The 17,410-nt window shown below is 45.7% G+C and overlaps 3 protein-coding genes across 3 annotated transcripts in view; 2 read left to right on the top strand and 1 right to left on the bottom strand.

The window, feature by feature from the left end:
- The window catches only part of CLTC (clathrin heavy chain), a 30,086-nt gene extending 28,473 nt beyond the window's left edge, over positions 1–1,613 (top strand). Inside the window, exon 32 of the mRNA XM_062507265.1 lies at positions 186–1,613. Coding sequence (XP_062363249.1) covers positions 186–310 — 125 coding nt within the window. The 3' untranslated portion in view covers positions 311–1,613. The remainder of the gene's footprint in view (positions 1–185) is intronic.
- An 873-nt stretch (positions 1,614–2,486) lies between these two features.
- Positions 2,487–4,247, bottom strand: PTRH2 (peptidyl-tRNA hydrolase 2). Its single transcript, XM_062507168.1, has 3 exons — positions 4,216–4,247; positions 3,889–3,978; positions 2,487–3,357 (listed from the first exon to the last, which is right to left on the bottom strand). The coding sequence occupies exon 3, from the start codon at positions 3,334–3,336 to the stop codon at positions 2,815–2,817; it is 522 nt and encodes a 173-aa protein (XP_062363152.1). The 5' UTR covers positions 3,337–3,357; positions 3,889–3,978; positions 4,216–4,247; the 3' UTR covers positions 2,487–2,814.
- An 88-nt stretch (positions 4,248–4,335) lies between these two features.
- VMP1 (vacuole membrane protein 1) overlaps positions 4,336–17,410 on the top strand; it is a 60,308-nt gene continuing 47,233 nt past the window's right edge. Inside the window, exons 1-4 of the mRNA XM_062507023.1 lie at positions 4,336–4,367; positions 11,801–11,896; positions 14,075–14,210; positions 16,538–16,628. Of these exons, the coding sequence (XP_062363007.1) occupies positions 11,827–11,896; positions 14,075–14,210; positions 16,538–16,628 (297 nt within the window). The 5' untranslated portion in view covers positions 4,336–4,367; positions 11,801–11,826. The remainder of the gene's footprint in view (positions 4,368–11,800; positions 11,897–14,074; positions 14,211–16,537; positions 16,629–17,410) is intronic.

The following is a 17,410-nucleotide window of genomic DNA, read 5'->3' as shown; positions in this document are numbered from 1 at the left end:
GCCATGTATTGTGTCCTGAGGTTCTATGGGAAAACACCCATTCTGCCCCTGAAAAAGCCCAGTCCTGGGGTTTAAGTCCCAGCAGGGACTTAGTGGTGAAACACAGCAATGCCTCCTGAACTTCAGGCATTTTGCTGAGTGATTTCTCAGTTGAGGAGGAGTAAGATGCCCGTTGTGTGTTGCAGGCCAGCCCCAGCTGATGCTGACAGCAGGACCCAGCGTGGCAGTTCCTCCACAGGCACCTTTTGGCTACGGCTACACGGCCCCTCCGTACGGGCAGCCCCAGCCCGGCTTTGGCTACAGCATGTGAGATGCAGCACAAGTCAGTCTGGAGCAGCAACTTTTCTTACTGAAACTCCACCGTCCCTCCCCGCTTCAACTCATAACAGGGAAAAGCAAAGAGTTCTGCCTCGTGTTCTTGTAACCTTTATTTCATGAAGGACTGTTTTTTCTAGCGCAAACGATTTGAATCACTTCTGTTAAATCTTTTTTCACATTCCATGTCATTTAGACTTTTACTTTCAGAAGGGGAATAGTTTAAACGACTTTGTTCAAGTGGGCTTTTGCAGGACTGCTTATTACCATTAAGTCTGTTGTGAAGATTCTGATTTGCACTCTATAGTGTTACACTCTAATATCGAATCTTAAGTTCATTGTATGTGAGCAGCTTACGGTATGTACTGTCTATTCTAAATGCATTTAAGTCTCACTGTATATTTGGAGAAAGCTAAAGCCAAGATACTTGTATTTGACCTTGCAAGACTGCTGACAAAAGACAACACTAATCAGCATATCCTTCCTGGGTTGGATTGCATAGCTCTAAAAGAATTTAAAATGCGTACAGACAACCTTGCCTGACTTAAAATGAGTAAAAGTTTTGGATTTTGTTTTCTTTTTTTCCCCTTAACCTATGCAGGTTTTTCCAGTTATGCATATAGAAAATGCTAGTGTCTTTTTGCTCACTCCATATGTAACAGATGACCTTATGTTGTGCTGTATCCTGTGCTTTCGTGGGACATTCCATTCAGGAACAGAGCACCATGATTCCAATCTGTGTATTTACTAACCCTGCCCTGAGGTTTGTGTATGTTGGATATTGTGGTGTTTTAGATCACTGTTTTGAGTGTACAGAAGAGAGAATTCAAGCATATTGCTGTTCAGTTTTGTTTGTGCAATTTGAAATTACGCAATTTAAAAATAAATTACTGGACTGTGGACATGCTGCATAGTGGTAGCTTCACTTTACTGTTTTCAAAAAAAGGACCTTTGGACTCAAACCAAGTATTCCAGTGCTGGTCGTGTGGTGCAGTGCAGGTGTGTGCAGCCAAGGGTCTGAGGGGCCAGCAGCAGAGCAGCAATGGGGACCAGTAGTGGGGTCTTGCACTGAGGGGGCAATACAGAAAAATATGTAATGCTTTTCTAGAGAAAGATTATGCCAGAGAGAAGAAAATAGCACTTTTCACCAGTTGGCTGCACTGTGGTCAACTCCAGCATATTCGAGCAGATGATACATTAGGATTGTAGTAGGGTGTGCCAGTTCAATTGAGATCATGTTCTAGGTATGTAAATTGCCTTAAACATATTTAGCTTCAAATAAAATTGACTTAAATGTTTCTCTATGAATACTGTCATATTTGAATGGAACGAGTCTGACAGCAAGGGACAGATTTCCAACAGCTCTAGAAGCTCCTGTCTCTTAACCAGGAGTCACACTGGGCATCAGGATCCAGATCCCATTCCCTCTTCCTCCTGTGAGCTCCACAGCTGTGCTGTGCTCCTGGGGCTGGGCACTGAAGCACTTCCAGGGAATGGGGGTGGCAGGGGCTCACCTGCCCCAGGCTCTCTGTGGTCACAGGGGTGGAGCACAGGTCTGCAGTGAGCCTCTGAAAAGGATAATGAGGTACAGTACAAAAACATTTCCATCCTCTGTGTTCATTGGCATTTCAGCCCCTCTGCCATTCCCTCTGTGGAAGGCTGGAGATGGAGATAATCCTGTCCTCTCTCCTACAAACTTTTCACAACACTCAGCTGGAACACGTGGCTGAGGTTGGTGAAGGTGCTTTGAGAGCAGAGCTCTCACAAACTGCACAAGCAGAATTTATTGGAACTCCCAAGGTGCTCTGAACTGTAATATCTATAACAGGGTGCTTCCTTAAACCCAGGAGTGCCTGTTAATCCCAAGGAAACCAGGATTTAAGTCTGTCTCTGAGTGCCCAGTTCTTTATATGGAGGGTAACTCCTCCCACCTTGGCTTAACTGCACATTTTTGCATGTGTAGGAGTTGCACAGACCCCTCCAAAGGGAAGCTCAGCTTACAGCTGCTCCCCAGAACTGTTCACTGGTCTGGGCTGCAAATCCAGTTGAACTGGTCAGCCTGGTAGCAGTCACAAGTTGTTGCAGCAGTTTGGGCAGGAAGTTGGCTACAGCTGCCCCCAGCTCCAGTTCTTAACTGCTTCAGCAGCTGAGCCTTTCTGAATTAAAGAATGCATTCACTACAAAAAAAACAGGCAGAAAGAGGAAACTCTTATATGATCAACCAACATGCAAAATCCAAGTTGGGAATTTACCAGGTTTCTTCTTGTTCCTGCTCTGCTTTCCTCAGCTGCCCTCAGCCTAGAATTTTCTTTCCCCCTTTCAGAACACAAGCTAGATAGAGTCATGATTTACAAATTTAAATCTTACAAAACTTGCTTATTTTATTAACACTGAGGGAAAATACAGGGGAAAAAAAAAAAAAACAAAACAACCCAACTTGCATTTTTAACCTTTCAGTACTGAGATACATGAACACACCCAGGTCTTTTTGGTACTGGTTTAGAAGAGTTTCAGGTGACCAGAAACTTTATCTATGATATCAGCTGGTCCTGGTCCAATCCCAAGGACTGTCCTGGAACCTGGAGCTATCTGAGTACGCCCAGCATCCTGTATCAAGCTCACAGTCAGCCCCAGGTGCTTCGCCTCAGCCAGGAGCTGCACCAGAGTCTCTTCATCGGGAGCTTTGAGGACCACTTTAGGTTGTCCACAATATTCCCACTGCTTGAGGAGCTCGGGATTCCTTTTGTGAACCTGCTTGTAGGCAGAGACAGCAGCGTGGGAGCACTGTGCTGCTACTTTGCCTTTGCCCATCTTCAGGTCGTTGCGGACGATCAGCACCAGCTTGAGCTCCCCGGACTCCCCCATGATGTCAGCCTCTCCCCCCAGGCTGTTGGAAGGCTCTGGCATTATTCCAGCCCCAGGCTTCCTGCGGAGCCTCCCCCGGATGCCCCAGCCCAGGCACACACCACACACGACTCCCATGATGACCTTCAGGAACTCGGGCTCAAAGAGAGAAATCATGGTGGATTTTGGAGACTGCCTCTGAAAGGGGGAAAAGACAGAATTTACTTGAGCGTTTCTCAGTTTCTGAGAGTATTTCGTGTGCTCTCATCGGGTTTCCACTTGGTTATTTGAAGACAAAGAACATTTGTTAGAAACACAAATGAACAGACACAGCTTTCTGACTGCAAACACCTCACGGGTGATGGGCTTCAACTCAGCAAGAAGAGCCAAGACAAACGGCAAATTATCATAGAATCATAGAATTTATGTTGGAAAGGGCCTTAAAGTTCATCTGTTCCACCCTCTGCCATGGGTAGGGACATTTTCCACTATAACAGATTTCTCCAAACACTGTCCAAGTGTTTCTGAGACTTCCAGAGATCCAGGGGCAGCCACAGCTTCTCTGGGCACTCTATACCAAGGCCTTAGCACCCTCACAGGGAAAACATTTTTCCTAATATCCAATCTAACCCTCCTCTCTGTCAATTTGAACCCAGTTCCCCTAGTCCTGTCACCCCAGGACTCTGTAAATAATCCGGCCTCATCTCTCCTGTAATTCCCTTCACCTACCGAAGGCCACAATTAGGTCACCCCGGAGCTTCTCTTCTCCAGGTTGAACACGCCCAATTCTCTCAGCTTTTCCTCATGTCAAAATTACACCTAGAAACGAAGAAAGGGTGAGATGCCGGAGGTTTCAAATCTATACCCCAAATTCAGCCGAGGAGCGGGGCCGCCTCCAGCTCCACCGCGGGCTGCGGCACCGCCAGGCCCGGCTGCCCTGGAGCCCGAGCGGACACGGAGGGCAAAGACCGAGAGGGGAGCGAAGCGTGCGGGGCCCCCTGGCCCTCAGGAGGGAGGCATGAGGGGCCATGAAGGAGCATCCCCCTCAGAGCTCACCCGCTGCTCCCGCCCGGCCGCTCCGCCGTGCCCGCCCGGAGGTGACGGGGCCGCGGCGCTCGGGAAGTGACGGAGCCCGGGGCGGGAACGGGGCGTGTTGTACCGGGCCCAGTTCCGCGTTGTGCCGGGCCCAGCGGAGCTGCTGGAGCGTGGTGAGTGCGGGGCCGGGCCCAGGGCTCTCCCGGCGGGCGGGGGTCTCGTCACCGGCCCCTCAGCGGGATCCCTCGGCTCTGCCCATCGTTCCCCTCAGCGCTGCCCCTGGCTCCCCTCGGCTCTGCCCATCGCTCCCCTCAGCGCTGCCCCTGGCTCCCCCTCCGCGCTGCCCCTGGCTCCCCCTCGGCGCTGCCCCTGGCTCCCCCTCGGCGCTGCCCCTGGCTCCCCCTCGGCGCTGCCCCTGGCTCCCCCTCGGCGCTGCCCCTGGCTCCCCCTCGGCGCTGCCCCTGGCTCCCCTCGGCTCTGCCCATCGTTCCCCATGGTTCCCCCTCGGCTCTGCCCCTCGCTCCCCTCGGCTCTGCCCCTCGCTCCCCTCGGCTCTGCCCCTCGCTCCCCTCGGCTCTGCCCATCGTTCCCCTCGGCTCTGCCCATCGTTCCCCATGGTTCCCCCTCGGCTCTGCCCCTCGCTCCCCTCGGTTCTGCCCATCGTTCCCCATGGTTCCCCCTCGGCTCTGCCCATCGTTCCCCATGGTTCCCCCTCGGCTCTGCCCATCGCTCCCCTCGCGGCTCCTCCGGCTCTGAGGTGACGGCGGCAAGAGGGGACCCTCGGCCCTCGGTGCTGTGCGAACCGAGGGGCCCGTGTGGGAGCCGGGAACGCTGCGGAGGAGCAGGGTGGGAGGGGAGGCTGCTGCTCGCCGGCCTTCAGGGTGAGAAATGAGCCGCTGCCGTCTCACCCCGCTGGAGAGCCGGCTCTGCTCTTCCAGAGCCCCGGGAAGGGTGGGATAGACTCGCCCTGCTGCGGCCCGAGGGACGGTGCCTGATGACACAGGGAGAAATCCGTCCTCCTCCCTGCGGAGAGTCAGATACCGATGGCCTTTGTCTGCTTTCCCACTGGAAATGTGCTGTGCTTTCCCGGCTGGGTGCTCCCTGCGTCCCCGTGGACTGCTTGGGGCTTGTGGCTGTGAGGCCCAAATCCATGGGAACATTTCTGCTGGCTGGGGTTAAGCACCTCGTCTGGCTTTTATTTCTCTAGCCAATGTCACCAGGTGTTTACAGGAGATGATAAAGCAGCAAGGTTCCCCTTTTATTCCAGTTTTGCCTCTCAGACGCTTGGCAGGTCATGCAGGGAAGGGGTGATAAGTGTGTTTAGTAGGAGCTATTTATCTATAAAGTGCTGTGAATCCAGGTTATCCCCTTTCGACTGCACCTACAGCATTTCTTCAGGGTTTTCTCCTGCCCTTGTTTTCTCTGCTCTGTGCTTACCAACAAGTGGGTATCCTGGTTTAGTTAATGTGGGTTGAGGTGGAGAAAGTGTGGTGTTACTCTTTCATGACTTGGACCACATGTGTTGTGTTTGGGCAGTGGATTTTGGTGCTGTTTTTCTGTTAGGAATTCTGCTCTTTTAGAGGTTGCTTCACCTCGGTTTCATGGGGGGGTTCTCATGCTGCATAACACCTTATGCTAATGTACATCAGCTCTTCTTAATGCATTAATATTCCCACTGAAACAGTCTGTGTTATGTCAGTCCTCCTTCTTCCAATCCAATTATTTCTGCAGCATGGAATAGACTTTCCTTTATTCCTTCTGGGATAAGTGACAGTTGTAACGATGGCTTCATCTCCTGTTTTCAGATGAGGGTTTCAAAAGCCATTTTCCAGTTGTGCAATGGGAGGTGAGCTCTCTTTATTAGTCTGAGCTTTGTTTCTTGTCCTGCTGAGCTGCTGAAACCAAGGGTGTTTGTAATTGCTGTGGAGAAGGCTAGGACCAGACTCTGTAGCTTTCAAGTGGGTGGTAGCAATGAGGAAGGTGAGTAGGCTGGAACAACTCTACTCTTCCCACCTTAAAGCTTTTTTCTAAATTGTTGTCTTGGAATTCCTTCTGAATGTCATAACTGCCTCTGGTGAACAGCTGTCCTCTGGGCCATTAGTGCATGCTTGGAGATTTTATTTCTTGAAAAACTGGGTTTAAAACGAAAAAACACCCCTATAATTGCTGATGTATTGTGATGGGAGAAGGAGTTATCTGCACGTTGGAACTTTAACTTCTCTTCCTTGTGGACAAGTGTGAGCTGGGTGGACTTTGCTATTCCCTGAGGACGAAGGGCACAGCCTTGAAGGTGTTGCAACACTGAACTTTTTGTACCAGCTTCAAACAGTCATGGGACAGCACCAAAACCACCAAACCTTGCTGGTTTTGGTGCTGCTTGCGCCAGAGGGGGCCAGGAGATGTTGTTAGTGAGGCAGGGAGTTGTTAAATGGTATTTCAAGCTTATTAAAATGATGTTTTTCTTTCTCCTGGGGCTCAGAATTTGCCTCTGTGAGCATTGTCTGGGCAGTGTGTCCTCACTGGATGGCCAAGTGTGAAATCTGAATTGGCTCCACTTAGAGACTGTTCCTGTGAAAAACAGAATTTGTTATCTCAGGAGCTGCTTTCAGCCACTCTGGGCTTTGCCAGGTCCTTGTGTTCATTCCTTTTCATCTGTGCTGTGCCTCCTCTGCATATCCTCTTATCCCTGGGTCTCACCTTTTCATCTGCTTATTGCACAGCATCTCTACTGCTTCATTACAGCACGTGATTCTAATGATGTTTCACCAGAAAAAAAATACACCAAAAAGATCAGTTTAATATATGTGGCTTTAATGGCAGGGATAGAACTTGCAGTTAAAAGAAATTGCATGGCATCCCTGAAGCTCATGTTACAACAGTCTTTCCTAAAAGGCATCTCAAAGTTGTTTTTTTAAAGAAGTGGGAATTTTAACTCTAAATTCTGTGATGTTTTATTGGGGTAGGAATTGGAAAATAGGTCTGGTGTACAGAGGCATAACCCACAAAATGGAAACCTTTAACTGGTCTTTAACTGAATTACTTCTCCTTTGAGGAATTAAACTATTTCAGTTAGGAAAACATTTTTAGTATGGGAATAAATGCGCTCATATCAAAATAACCCATTATAGCTAAATCTGTGGAGATTTGGAACATCTTTCAAATGTGGCCTCATTTACTTTAATTGAACACTTCCCAGGAGTGCTGAAGGACTGGGAAAAAAAATCGAGCAGTTACTTTTTCTGTTTTCTGTCATCTTCAGGAAAGTCATTACCCTCCAAGTGAGGGGCTGTGTCACTCCAGTGTCACATGAACTGTGTTCTCTTGCTCTGTAGGGGCAGCAGCTTTGCAAGAGGAGTTGCTTTGGCCTCGAGTGCTGCAGAGCTCAGGACGTGGTTGGGCTCTTCCACTGCCTTCAGATCCTGGAGACGTGGTGGAGAGAGGGAATAACTGTGAGGAGCTGGAAGGGGTATGTAATGTTTCACTTCCAAACTGATCCCATCCTTCACCTGAATGCGTTCCTGTGCCAGGCAGTCTTTGGCTTTCGAGGGAAAGTGCTCTCCAAGCTGTTTCTTTGCCAGGGAATTGTTAGCTTATTCTTTCTGTAGAGCATGTGATGACTGGAAAATAAAACCCCTCTCACAGATGTGCAGTACTGTCTAGATTAGTGCAATTCTTTACCCACCTGGAACAACTGGATTTTAATCTTTTTTTCTCCTTATTGTAACTGAAGAACAGGAGTGTAGAAGAAGAATAAGGAATATCATAAAAGTTGAGGAGAAAGAAGCAGCAGGATTGGAATATTTGGCTTTAAATGCAAGAAATAACTGGAAATGATGTGTTGGTGAGGTGGCTGGGGGGAGCAACAAAATGCTTCAAGCTTTAACTCTGATTCTTGTAGCTTTGTGAGCAAGTACTGATGGAGATGAGAGTCAGGGGTCTTTCAGTAAGAAGTGGTAAGAATTAGTGATTCAAACAATGTCTGGGAGAGCAGTGAGATAATGAAAACAGCTTCCTTGTTGTTCCAGCACGCTGGAAAGGAGTCCTCCAAAAATCCTTAGTACACAACAGGAGTCCACATTCTGCTCCTCCAGCTGAGAGTGCAGACACCCAAGTGCCTTATCCAAAACTGGTTCCTTTTCCATAAGTGCATCCAACACTTGGGTGCTTCCACAGCCTCCCCAGAGCTTCAGAAAAGAGACTTTTGTCCTCTTCTCTGATTACAGAGAGCAGATACTGCAGTGCCCAGTTTTGTTGTGTTCTCATGCTCTGATAGCTTCTTTTGCTTTGTCTCACTTCTGCTGTGAAGTGCCAGTCACAGCCACCAAAACCCTTTTTGTTGACCAATTTGCATTTTTGACTAACAATAATTGTCTTTTTATTCTTCATGTTTTGGGTTGCTCTAAAGCTCAGTAGTGTATTGTGAGCTCTTTGTTCAGCCCTACAAAGCAGTTCTTGTGGGAGCACAGCTTTTAACAAATGATCTAAGCCACCCTGATACAAAAACTGGCCACAGTTATTTTCCTCTCTCTTTTAAATAGTTTATTTTTATATTTGCTGCTAAGTACTCCATGTAGTAGGCAACTTTATTTTTAGAGATGGGCTCTGTGTCTGTCCCAGCATCTGTCAGAAGTGAATTTCTGTTTAGCAGATGGAATTTAATTTCCTGTGGTGAGCTGTCATGGATTGGGTGTAGACTTGAGAATATGGAGTGAGTTAATGAAGGATAACTCCATTTTGGGACAGACTCCCACTCCAGTTAACCCCTCTGGGGAGGCATTAGTGCAGGACTGGTGGCTCTGCTGGGCATCAAGCAGCACAGCAGATCAAGGGTGCTGAGCTGAGGGGATGTGCATCCTCCAGTCCCTTTGCTAAGATGCTTTAAGTATAATTAGACTTGGGTAAACAGGAAGGTTCTTTTCTGGAGCCAGGAAGGGTTTGCAGCCCCTTCAGCCCTGCTGTGTAATAGGTATCCCATCTCCAAGTCAGCTGTGTTTTTAAATAGGAATTTTTAAAGCTTTCCTGCAGAATGGTTGAACTTTAAGACCTTCTTGACAAGTATTTGCCCTGCAGAAGTGTGGAAGGGGATTATTTATCTGCTTCAGTGCAAACATACTTGAGGTGGTGTTATGCAAAGCTAATCCTGGATTAGTGCCTTTCCAAGTAGGCAGGGTAAAAGTGGCTCTGGCAGTTGAGCTCCTGAAAATAAAGCTGTTATGCCTTGGGAACAGCACACCTGAGACCTCCAGAGATGCAGGGCTTTTAAGGATTGCACTGGAATTCAGTGTTGGGCACAGCCTGGGCTTTAGCATCAGACATGGAGAGCAGTTGGCATTGCACTGAATGGACTTCCTTGCAGTGTAATTAAGTTGAGAGCAGAGACCAAACCAACTGAGACTTTAATTCTGAAGGCTAGATTTGCACATGTGAAAAAAGATGGATTTCCAAATGAGGAATGTGTGGCTTCCACTGAAATTTGTGACATTTTTTTTCTAATCTTTGCTATATTTAAGTCAACAAAATGTGACTTAAGTTCCCTAAGCTAGAACACTTTTTTTTTTTAGTGTTGCTGTGTGTGCTCAACAGCTCTGGATGGCTTTTGCTTCCTAAGCAGCTTTCTGTGAACATCAGGCTTGCTTTGTGTGGGTGTATAATTTAAATATTGCCCTCTGCAGTTTAAGCTCTGTGTTTGTAAATTCATGTGGTATATACACGGGTATGTGTGTACATAAACTTACATTGTAGATGTTCATAAATGCTTATTTAAATATATATAAAAATAAGCACAACTGAGTGCAGTCAGAAACAAAACATTCCACTATCCAGCTGTCCTGATGGAATGAAGGGGTGGCTGAACATTTGATCCTGATACTGCCATAGCAACTGGGCTGTTAACCTCAGCTGAGGACTGGGGGAGCTCCAGAGTGTCAGGCTGCTCTGAACTCACCTGGGGAGAGGGAGAGGTTCCCATTTCCCTGGGGTTTGAGCAGTCCTTGGGTTGCAGGTGGCTGCAGAGTGATGCTGTAGAGCTCCCACTGCAGCAGCTCAAGCCTCTTGTCCTTGGCTGATCCTGGAGCCCTTGGCATTTTTTTTCAGCTCTTGCAAAGGTGTTTTTTTCATTTTTTAGGTGGTTTGGGTATTCTGGGGTTCACATTGCAGTGAATAAAAGCTGTAACATGCATGAGATGAGTTTCTGCTGCCTTGTTTCACCAGGCAGATTTCTGTCTCTGCACATTTTGTGTCGGGGAGGTGCTGGAGAAGGGACTGCTTCCTGAAGCCTCAGTGCTTTTGACTACTGGATTTTAACTAAAATTAACTTTAATTATTAGATTCTAATAGACTGTATTAGATTCTAGCTAGCAATTTTATCTGTATTGCAAGTAAAGCACAAGGCTTGTACCTGCTTAGAAAAACAGCTGTCTCAAAATGACTTGTGAGACCCTGGAAATGTCAAATACAGCATCTGAAATCTTTGAACATTTTATTTTAAAAATTGACAAAATTATTGCAGTCTGAATCCAAGGGGAGATCTCACTCCTGTTTACCAGACCTGAGTTGATGCTTGGCTCTTAAACCTCACATAAAACAATGGGGAAGTATTTTTTCTGTAGAACTTTAATTTCTTCCACTGGACAGTTTTATATAACCTGTCATTTTAATATTGCACCACTTTTCTTTCCAACAAAAGCAACGTATCAAAAACTCTAAATCAAGTGTGCTTACAGGGAGAAATACAATGCAAATAAAATGCTTTAGCTTTGTGGGACTCTCTTTTCCAAATAAAACTCTAGAAACTCTTTTAAGATTCAAGAGAGGGTTTTTAAAACAAGGAGTCTGACTGGTTACTCTCTTTGTGTTTGATTGCATAAGAATTGTCAGCTGGTTTTTTGTTTTTTTTTTTTTTTTTTTTTTAAGAAAAAGGCAGCTCTTGCAACACTGGTTTGTGCTGGCTCCCACTTCTTGTGTTATTTACTCTCCTCGATAAGGAAAACCACATCTGTTCTTTTGGGGTTTTATTTTAGGGCTGATCTCTCTAGAGAGAGGCTAAACCAGCAGAGAGTGTGGACAGTGTCAGCAAAGCTTCCATCAGCAAGCCCTTGTCCTCTGAGTTTGCCTTTTGTGCTTCAGAGATAGCAGACTGTGCAAGGCAGGAGGTGCAGCTCTGTGTCTTGGTTGCCACACTCAGGGCTAATCTTTGAGCCAGGGAGGTTTCTGACATAGTAACAACCTGCAAAGCTTTAGTGCCGGGATGAGGAGCACTGAAGCAGCAATCTCAGGGTGGAAGAGAAGTTTGTATGAAGCTCTGCTGCTCCTGGAGCCCAAACAGTGGATTGGATCGTGGAAGGGGTTTGTTTAATGAGCTTTTGTTCAGCTGTTAGCAGTTAGGGGGTTTTGTCATTTGAGTGAAAAATTTAGAATTATGTAGGTGGAAATGTTTTAATCTCTGTCACTGTGGAGATTGAATCACTTTCTCCTGTTTGATGGTGTAATGCAGGATGAGTGTGAGTTGGATTTGCAGAGCTGCTGGCTGTTTGTCTGTATCCTTTGACTGTGGAATCCTCCTAACCAGAAGCACACCTTGTCCTTTTTGGGTTTCTCCTGCTCTTAGATCCCCACGTGTGTCTGATCTATGAAATGGCAGAGAATGGCACAGACCAGAGGCGCATAAGAATGAGCAAAGAGCAGCACAATGGGAACTTCACAGGTAGGTGGAAAATCACTTTGTGTTCTCAGCTGGCCTGCTTGGGGTGTAAAACAGCACAGGATGGAAAAGGAATTGATTTTGGCTCTCTGTTGAGGCCAGGCTGGATGGAGCCACCTGACCTAGTGAGCACCTCTGCCCATGCCAGGGGGTGCAATGAGATGGGCTTTAAGGCCCCTTCCCACCCAAACCATTCTGGGATTCTGTGACTTTATACCCACACAATGCAAAGGGCCTTGCTGCCTGAATCAATCTTAGAGACCTCAGTCATCTCTAAATCTGAAGGATTCAGGATTTCAAATCCATAGAATATCCCCTCCCAAAGTTCTTGATCTGTGGTTCATATACATTAAAGCCCCACAAAGCTGACCTGGATACCAACAGGGGCTGCTACAACAGCAACAAAAACTAAAAAAAATTATACTCTGTTGGCAAATGTGTGGCTGTGGAAGTCAGGCTGTACAACCCCACCCTTTGGCACTGAAAAGTCAGTTCTTGGTAATAAAAATCTGTTTTATGCTGGGACAGATCCAGTTATTAGTCTCCCAATTTCTAGCTGTTCTGTTGAAATTCAGTGTCACTATAATTTATTGGTTTCAGTGATAAATTACCAACAAAACATTTTTAACTACCTCACCTCCTGCTTCTCTGTTTTTCCTACTGGTATGTCTGAAGTATTCTGGGGTAAATGTTAAGAACTCATGAAAAATAACCTGAAAACAGTTAATGAAGATTTTTGTGTCACTGAATAATCCGTGCTATGTAGTAAAGCATGGAAATTATAATCATCCTTGTTTGTTTCCTGTCAGCTTTGAATGTGCCAGTTCCATATTTAATTAAGTTTTGTAATCAAGTGATTTCTCAAGTTGTGTGTAGTCTTACACCATTGTCTTTTATGACCTATTACTAAAACCAAGATCATAAAAACAAGGTTGAAGCATTTTTATTACACATATTAAACGAAAAAGATTAACTGCATGTTTGTATGTATGGAACAAACTAAAGCCTTTTACTTAAAGACTAAAATCATTCTGTAACTCTGAGGGAATGTGAATGTTCTTCAGTATTTGCCAGGATTTCTGTTAGTTCATCTTAAGCAACTGATTTTACAGCTAAGGAATACAAAATTAAGTGGGCTGTGTGACTAATGAGACCTGCAATTTTTATGTAAATATCAGCATCTGATAAGGCAAAATGTTTCAGTTACTGGAGTAAGACTGAAATAATACATCTAATACATCTTGGGTTACATTATGCTGGAGATCAGATTAGATTAATATTTTAAATGCAACAGCTTTTTAAAACTCTAAAATGTATTAATATTACTACAATGCTGAATAGACTACATGTGTTGTGCCTGTGTAGTAAGTGATGTTTAAACAAGTTTGGTGTCTCTTTGGATACAAGTGTAATTTTTCATTGTTTACTGGTATTATTTTTTAAATCTTATTCCAGAATTCCTTTTCTTTAAAGGTTTAAAAATTATTACTGAAATTATTAGCTTGACAACCTTTGAACAAGCCATTCTCCTCCAAAAAGAAAAAAACCAGCTCGGGTCTGGAGTTTTATTCCTCTTTTTGTGAGCACAAAGTAACACTTTGGTTAGAAAAGCCCTTTTGTGAGCAGGGCCTGGGCTGGGTGTGAGCTCAGTCCCAAGCAGGGCTGTGCTCCAAAAGCAGCTCCTTTCCACGGGAGGAGTTTGGGAGAAGCTGGGCAGGCTCCTGGCTGGGAGGGCAGGTGCTCCTCTCCAGTTACACCGTGGCTGAGGGGGATAAGGAGCACGTGTAATTCCATCCTCTGGAAGTGGGAGGCTGGGAATAGCTCTGCTAGAAAAGAACCAGCTCAGAATTTCAGAGGGAAATGTCCCTGCAGCAGGTGCTGCTCAGGTCACATTTGACTTGGGGTGCTGGCTGCTTTCAGCTCCCCGAGCAATGCCCTGCAGGAAAACTGCTGGAAGTGCCAGGCCAGGGACACTCAGGGGGGAGCATTCCCTGGGTGTCACCTCGACCCTGAGGCACTGGCAGCAAATGCTTTGGGATCGGGAGAAAAGATGACTGAGAGCTCACGTTAACATGCTACAAAAAAAAAAAAAAAAAAAAAAAGGTGTGATTTTTGGGTGGGTAGCACCTGACCTGCCAGCCTGTACTTTTACTTTTTTTTTTCTTTGCTTTTCTTTTGCAGATTCCTCGCTGTTGAGTGAGCGGAAGCGAAGGGAGCGAGAGGAGAGGTTGAATATTGTACTGTGGAAAAAACCGCTTGTTACCTTGCAGTATTTTTGCCTGGAAACTCTAATAAACTTGAAGGAATGGACCATAAAGTAAAGATCATTTCTTTAACTTCTACTAAGCGTTCTGGGCAAACCCATGCTCTGATTCAGTAGGTCATTCTGACATCTCACTTTCCCTGATGATTCACAGCTTGAAAACTGGTTTGTTTTTTTTTTTTTTTTCCCAGAGAACATGTGTATTCTTGTCCCTTAAAGGTGGCAGCTGGAACATCCCACACTTGTGTCTGTGCTCTCTGACCTTCTGCCTAAATTACATGAATGCAGCAAGGTGCTTGGGGGAGAAAATGGCCAACTGCTTTTCTAAAAGTTGAATATTCCAATTTGAAACAGTGGGAGAGTGTTTAGGGATCCTTAAGACAAAGGGATATTGTGTTATGGCTGCAGTGTTAAGCTACTACTGCAGGTGTTGGTATCACTGAGTAATCTTCAAATAGCCAGGGCAGAGATCAGGGTTCTGTGGAGCTTGCAGTGATGTTTATGATGCTGTAAATGAAGCTTATTTGCTTCTCTGTGGGCCTTTTTACAGCAGGAAATGATTTATTGAAGCACTTTCCCTGAGTGTTATTTTCACACTGGTTAAAAAACCGGCTTTTATTCCAGCTAGAGAATTTGTGAGGAGCAGTCCTGCCATTCCCTGCTAGTGCTGAAATGCAGAGCCAGTTCTTAAGGCACAAGGCCCGGGGGTTTAGGCTGCCAAAGCATGAGTGCAGTTTGCAATGAAATGCCAAGAGTAGCATCCATCCAGTGCTTGTGTTGATCGCTGGCTCTGCTGTGCTTGGGACTGAGTTTGCAGAGCTTTTCCCAGTCAGGAGGCTGGATCTAGTGACACCTTGGGTGACTGCAGCTGTTGGGCTGCTCCTCTGCAGCCTGAGCTGAGCCTGGTGCTCAGGGCTTTGCTCACTCCCCCTCTGGGCTAGGCTGGAGGTGCTGGCAGTTCAGATTTGCTGACAAAAACTTCTGTTTTCCATTTTCTTTTGAAATTATTTGTATGAAAAGCGCCAGGTTTATGTAGTGTAGTCTTAATTCCCTTTTACGCCCCACCCCTACCCCAGAAAAATCAACCCCCCAAAGCCTATTTATTTTACTATGTGCATTCTTTCAACTACCATTAGGAGTTGTCTCTGAGATCTCTTTTACTGGATCTGACATCTGTAATTTCTGACAATCTCCAAGCATTTATTTAAACTAAGCAGAAATAACATTTAAGGATTTATTTTAAGACCTCAAATCTTATTTGGCTTCCCAGACATCCAGTTCTCTCACAGATAGCACTTGCTTCCTCTGCTGAGCAGCACATTCAGTTGTCTGGCACTCCCCTGACAGAACCTTTACAGAAAATAACCCTGGCTATTACAAGCTATTAAACTGAGACCTCAGATTGACCCTTAATGATCTCCTGTGTTCCATTGCATAAATTGTGTTTTGAGTGACAATCCTTTGAAAATTCAATTGTCATACTAATGTAAGCAGCACTAACTTTAACTTTAAAATATTTTGAGTGCTCTTTACGGTTTGCTTAATATGAAATATTTGTGACTGTTTTCCTGTATTATGCCTCACATGTCTATCTGTCTGTCTAAATAGATAAGTTATGTTCATAGTTTGCTATTCTAGTCTGAGAATTTTAAGTTATGCTGGGACTTGCTTTCTTATATATAATTAGGTGACAATATAATAGTGTTTTCTGGAAAATAATAAATGTATTTGCTAATCTACTGTGTGGGTACATACACATCAAGCAGAAAAAAACCCAGTGAAACCAAACATGCTCAAAAATTATTTGTAGCAAATTACTTCGGAAAATACTTTTCTCCCTTTACTCACCTAAAGCTTCCAAGTTACCTAAAATATATATATTAGATTTGGAGCTGTTACAAAATATTAATAGATGAGGGGAAACAAAATAACGTAAAGATTTGTTCCTGTGACTGCCACTGTGGTTCTGCTCAGCAGCACAGTTGGAAATCAGCACCAAGGAATTCCACCCAGCTCGTCCTTGCCCAGGGCCTTGCTTTGCTCTGTGCTTGGCCACAGCTGCTGCTCAGGGCCTGGGTCTGACTCTTGGCTCCAGAAGCTGAATTGTTTTCAGCTTATGTTTGTTTTCAGACAGTTACTTTGTTTTCCTTTATTAAAGAAAAAATAAAATATGCGAGGCTGAACTTTGATCTCGCTTGACAGCGACGCGGAGATTTTTCCCTAAAGAGTAAAGGCTCCCCCGATATTTCCTTGGGAGGTTTACACTGCTGCCATTGTCCCTGCTGAGCACATCCAGGCAGCCCCAGTCCCCAGAGGTAACTGAGTGACTTTGAAATGCATGCTTAATGATGAAAAACCCTAATTTGCCATTTGTCTTGAAGATTGTGGCGGCGGCGAGGGGTCCTGGTGTGTGCGTTGCTGGCACTGGCAGTGCTCACAGGCCTGTACTACATCGAGGGAGCACATCAACAGGTACCAGCCACCTCTGCTCCCCTGCCTCCCACTCTGTGCTCCCTTCCCTGTGCTGGGAATTCAGTGAATTGTGCTGGGACCTCCACGGATTTATAATGTGTCATTTGAGCTGCTCGCTACGGTTTTGTTTCTCAAGTCGTGACTGCTCTGTTTGGTGTGCATGAGTTGTGTTTCACAGGTGGGGAGGAATGAGCTGTGCTGGTGGATCTGGAGGTGTCTCATCTGCTCCTGAGTAAAGCACTCCTTCACAGCTTCTGTCAGCAAGATTTTAATGGTGTGGGAGCTCCTGAGGGGAAATGTTACCCTGAGTTGTGGCAGACCTTTGGGGTTCTCAAGAAATGATTCTTGCATTTCTGTGGAAGGTTCTCCAGCCCAGCTAGGACAGGCACATACAGAGATATAAAATGGTTTCACGGTTCAGGTTCTATTTCTGGTTCTGTGATGCTTCTCATTGTTTGCAAATGGTGGTTTAAAGGCTTTATGGAGCTTTGGTGAACACAAAGCCTGGTGCTTTTGCAGCCCTGGAGGTGTAAGACATGGCTTAAGCTTAGTGATGGTGCTGTCTGCACCTTTCCCCTCCCCATTTCTCTTGGAGTTTCAGGTTCTCCTGGAGGACAGAGAGCCCTTTTAAAAATCAGTTCCAACTGATGTCACAGCTCTGAAATGAGCAGGTTCCCAATTCCAGAGAACTTGCTTCCATCCCTCCTGCTGTGGTGTGGCACTGCCTGCCTGAGGGATCTGCAGTTCTGGAGCCCAAGTCCTGACTTCCCAGATTTCCTTGA

This window comes from Cinclus cinclus, chromosome 22, assembly GCF_963662255.1.
Source record: "Cinclus cinclus chromosome 22, bCinCin1.1, whole genome shotgun sequence".
Classification (NCBI taxonomy): domain Eukaryota; kingdom Metazoa; phylum Chordata; class Aves; order Passeriformes; family Cinclidae; genus Cinclus; species Cinclus cinclus.
This window is presented reverse-complemented; position numbering and strand designations above follow the sequence as displayed.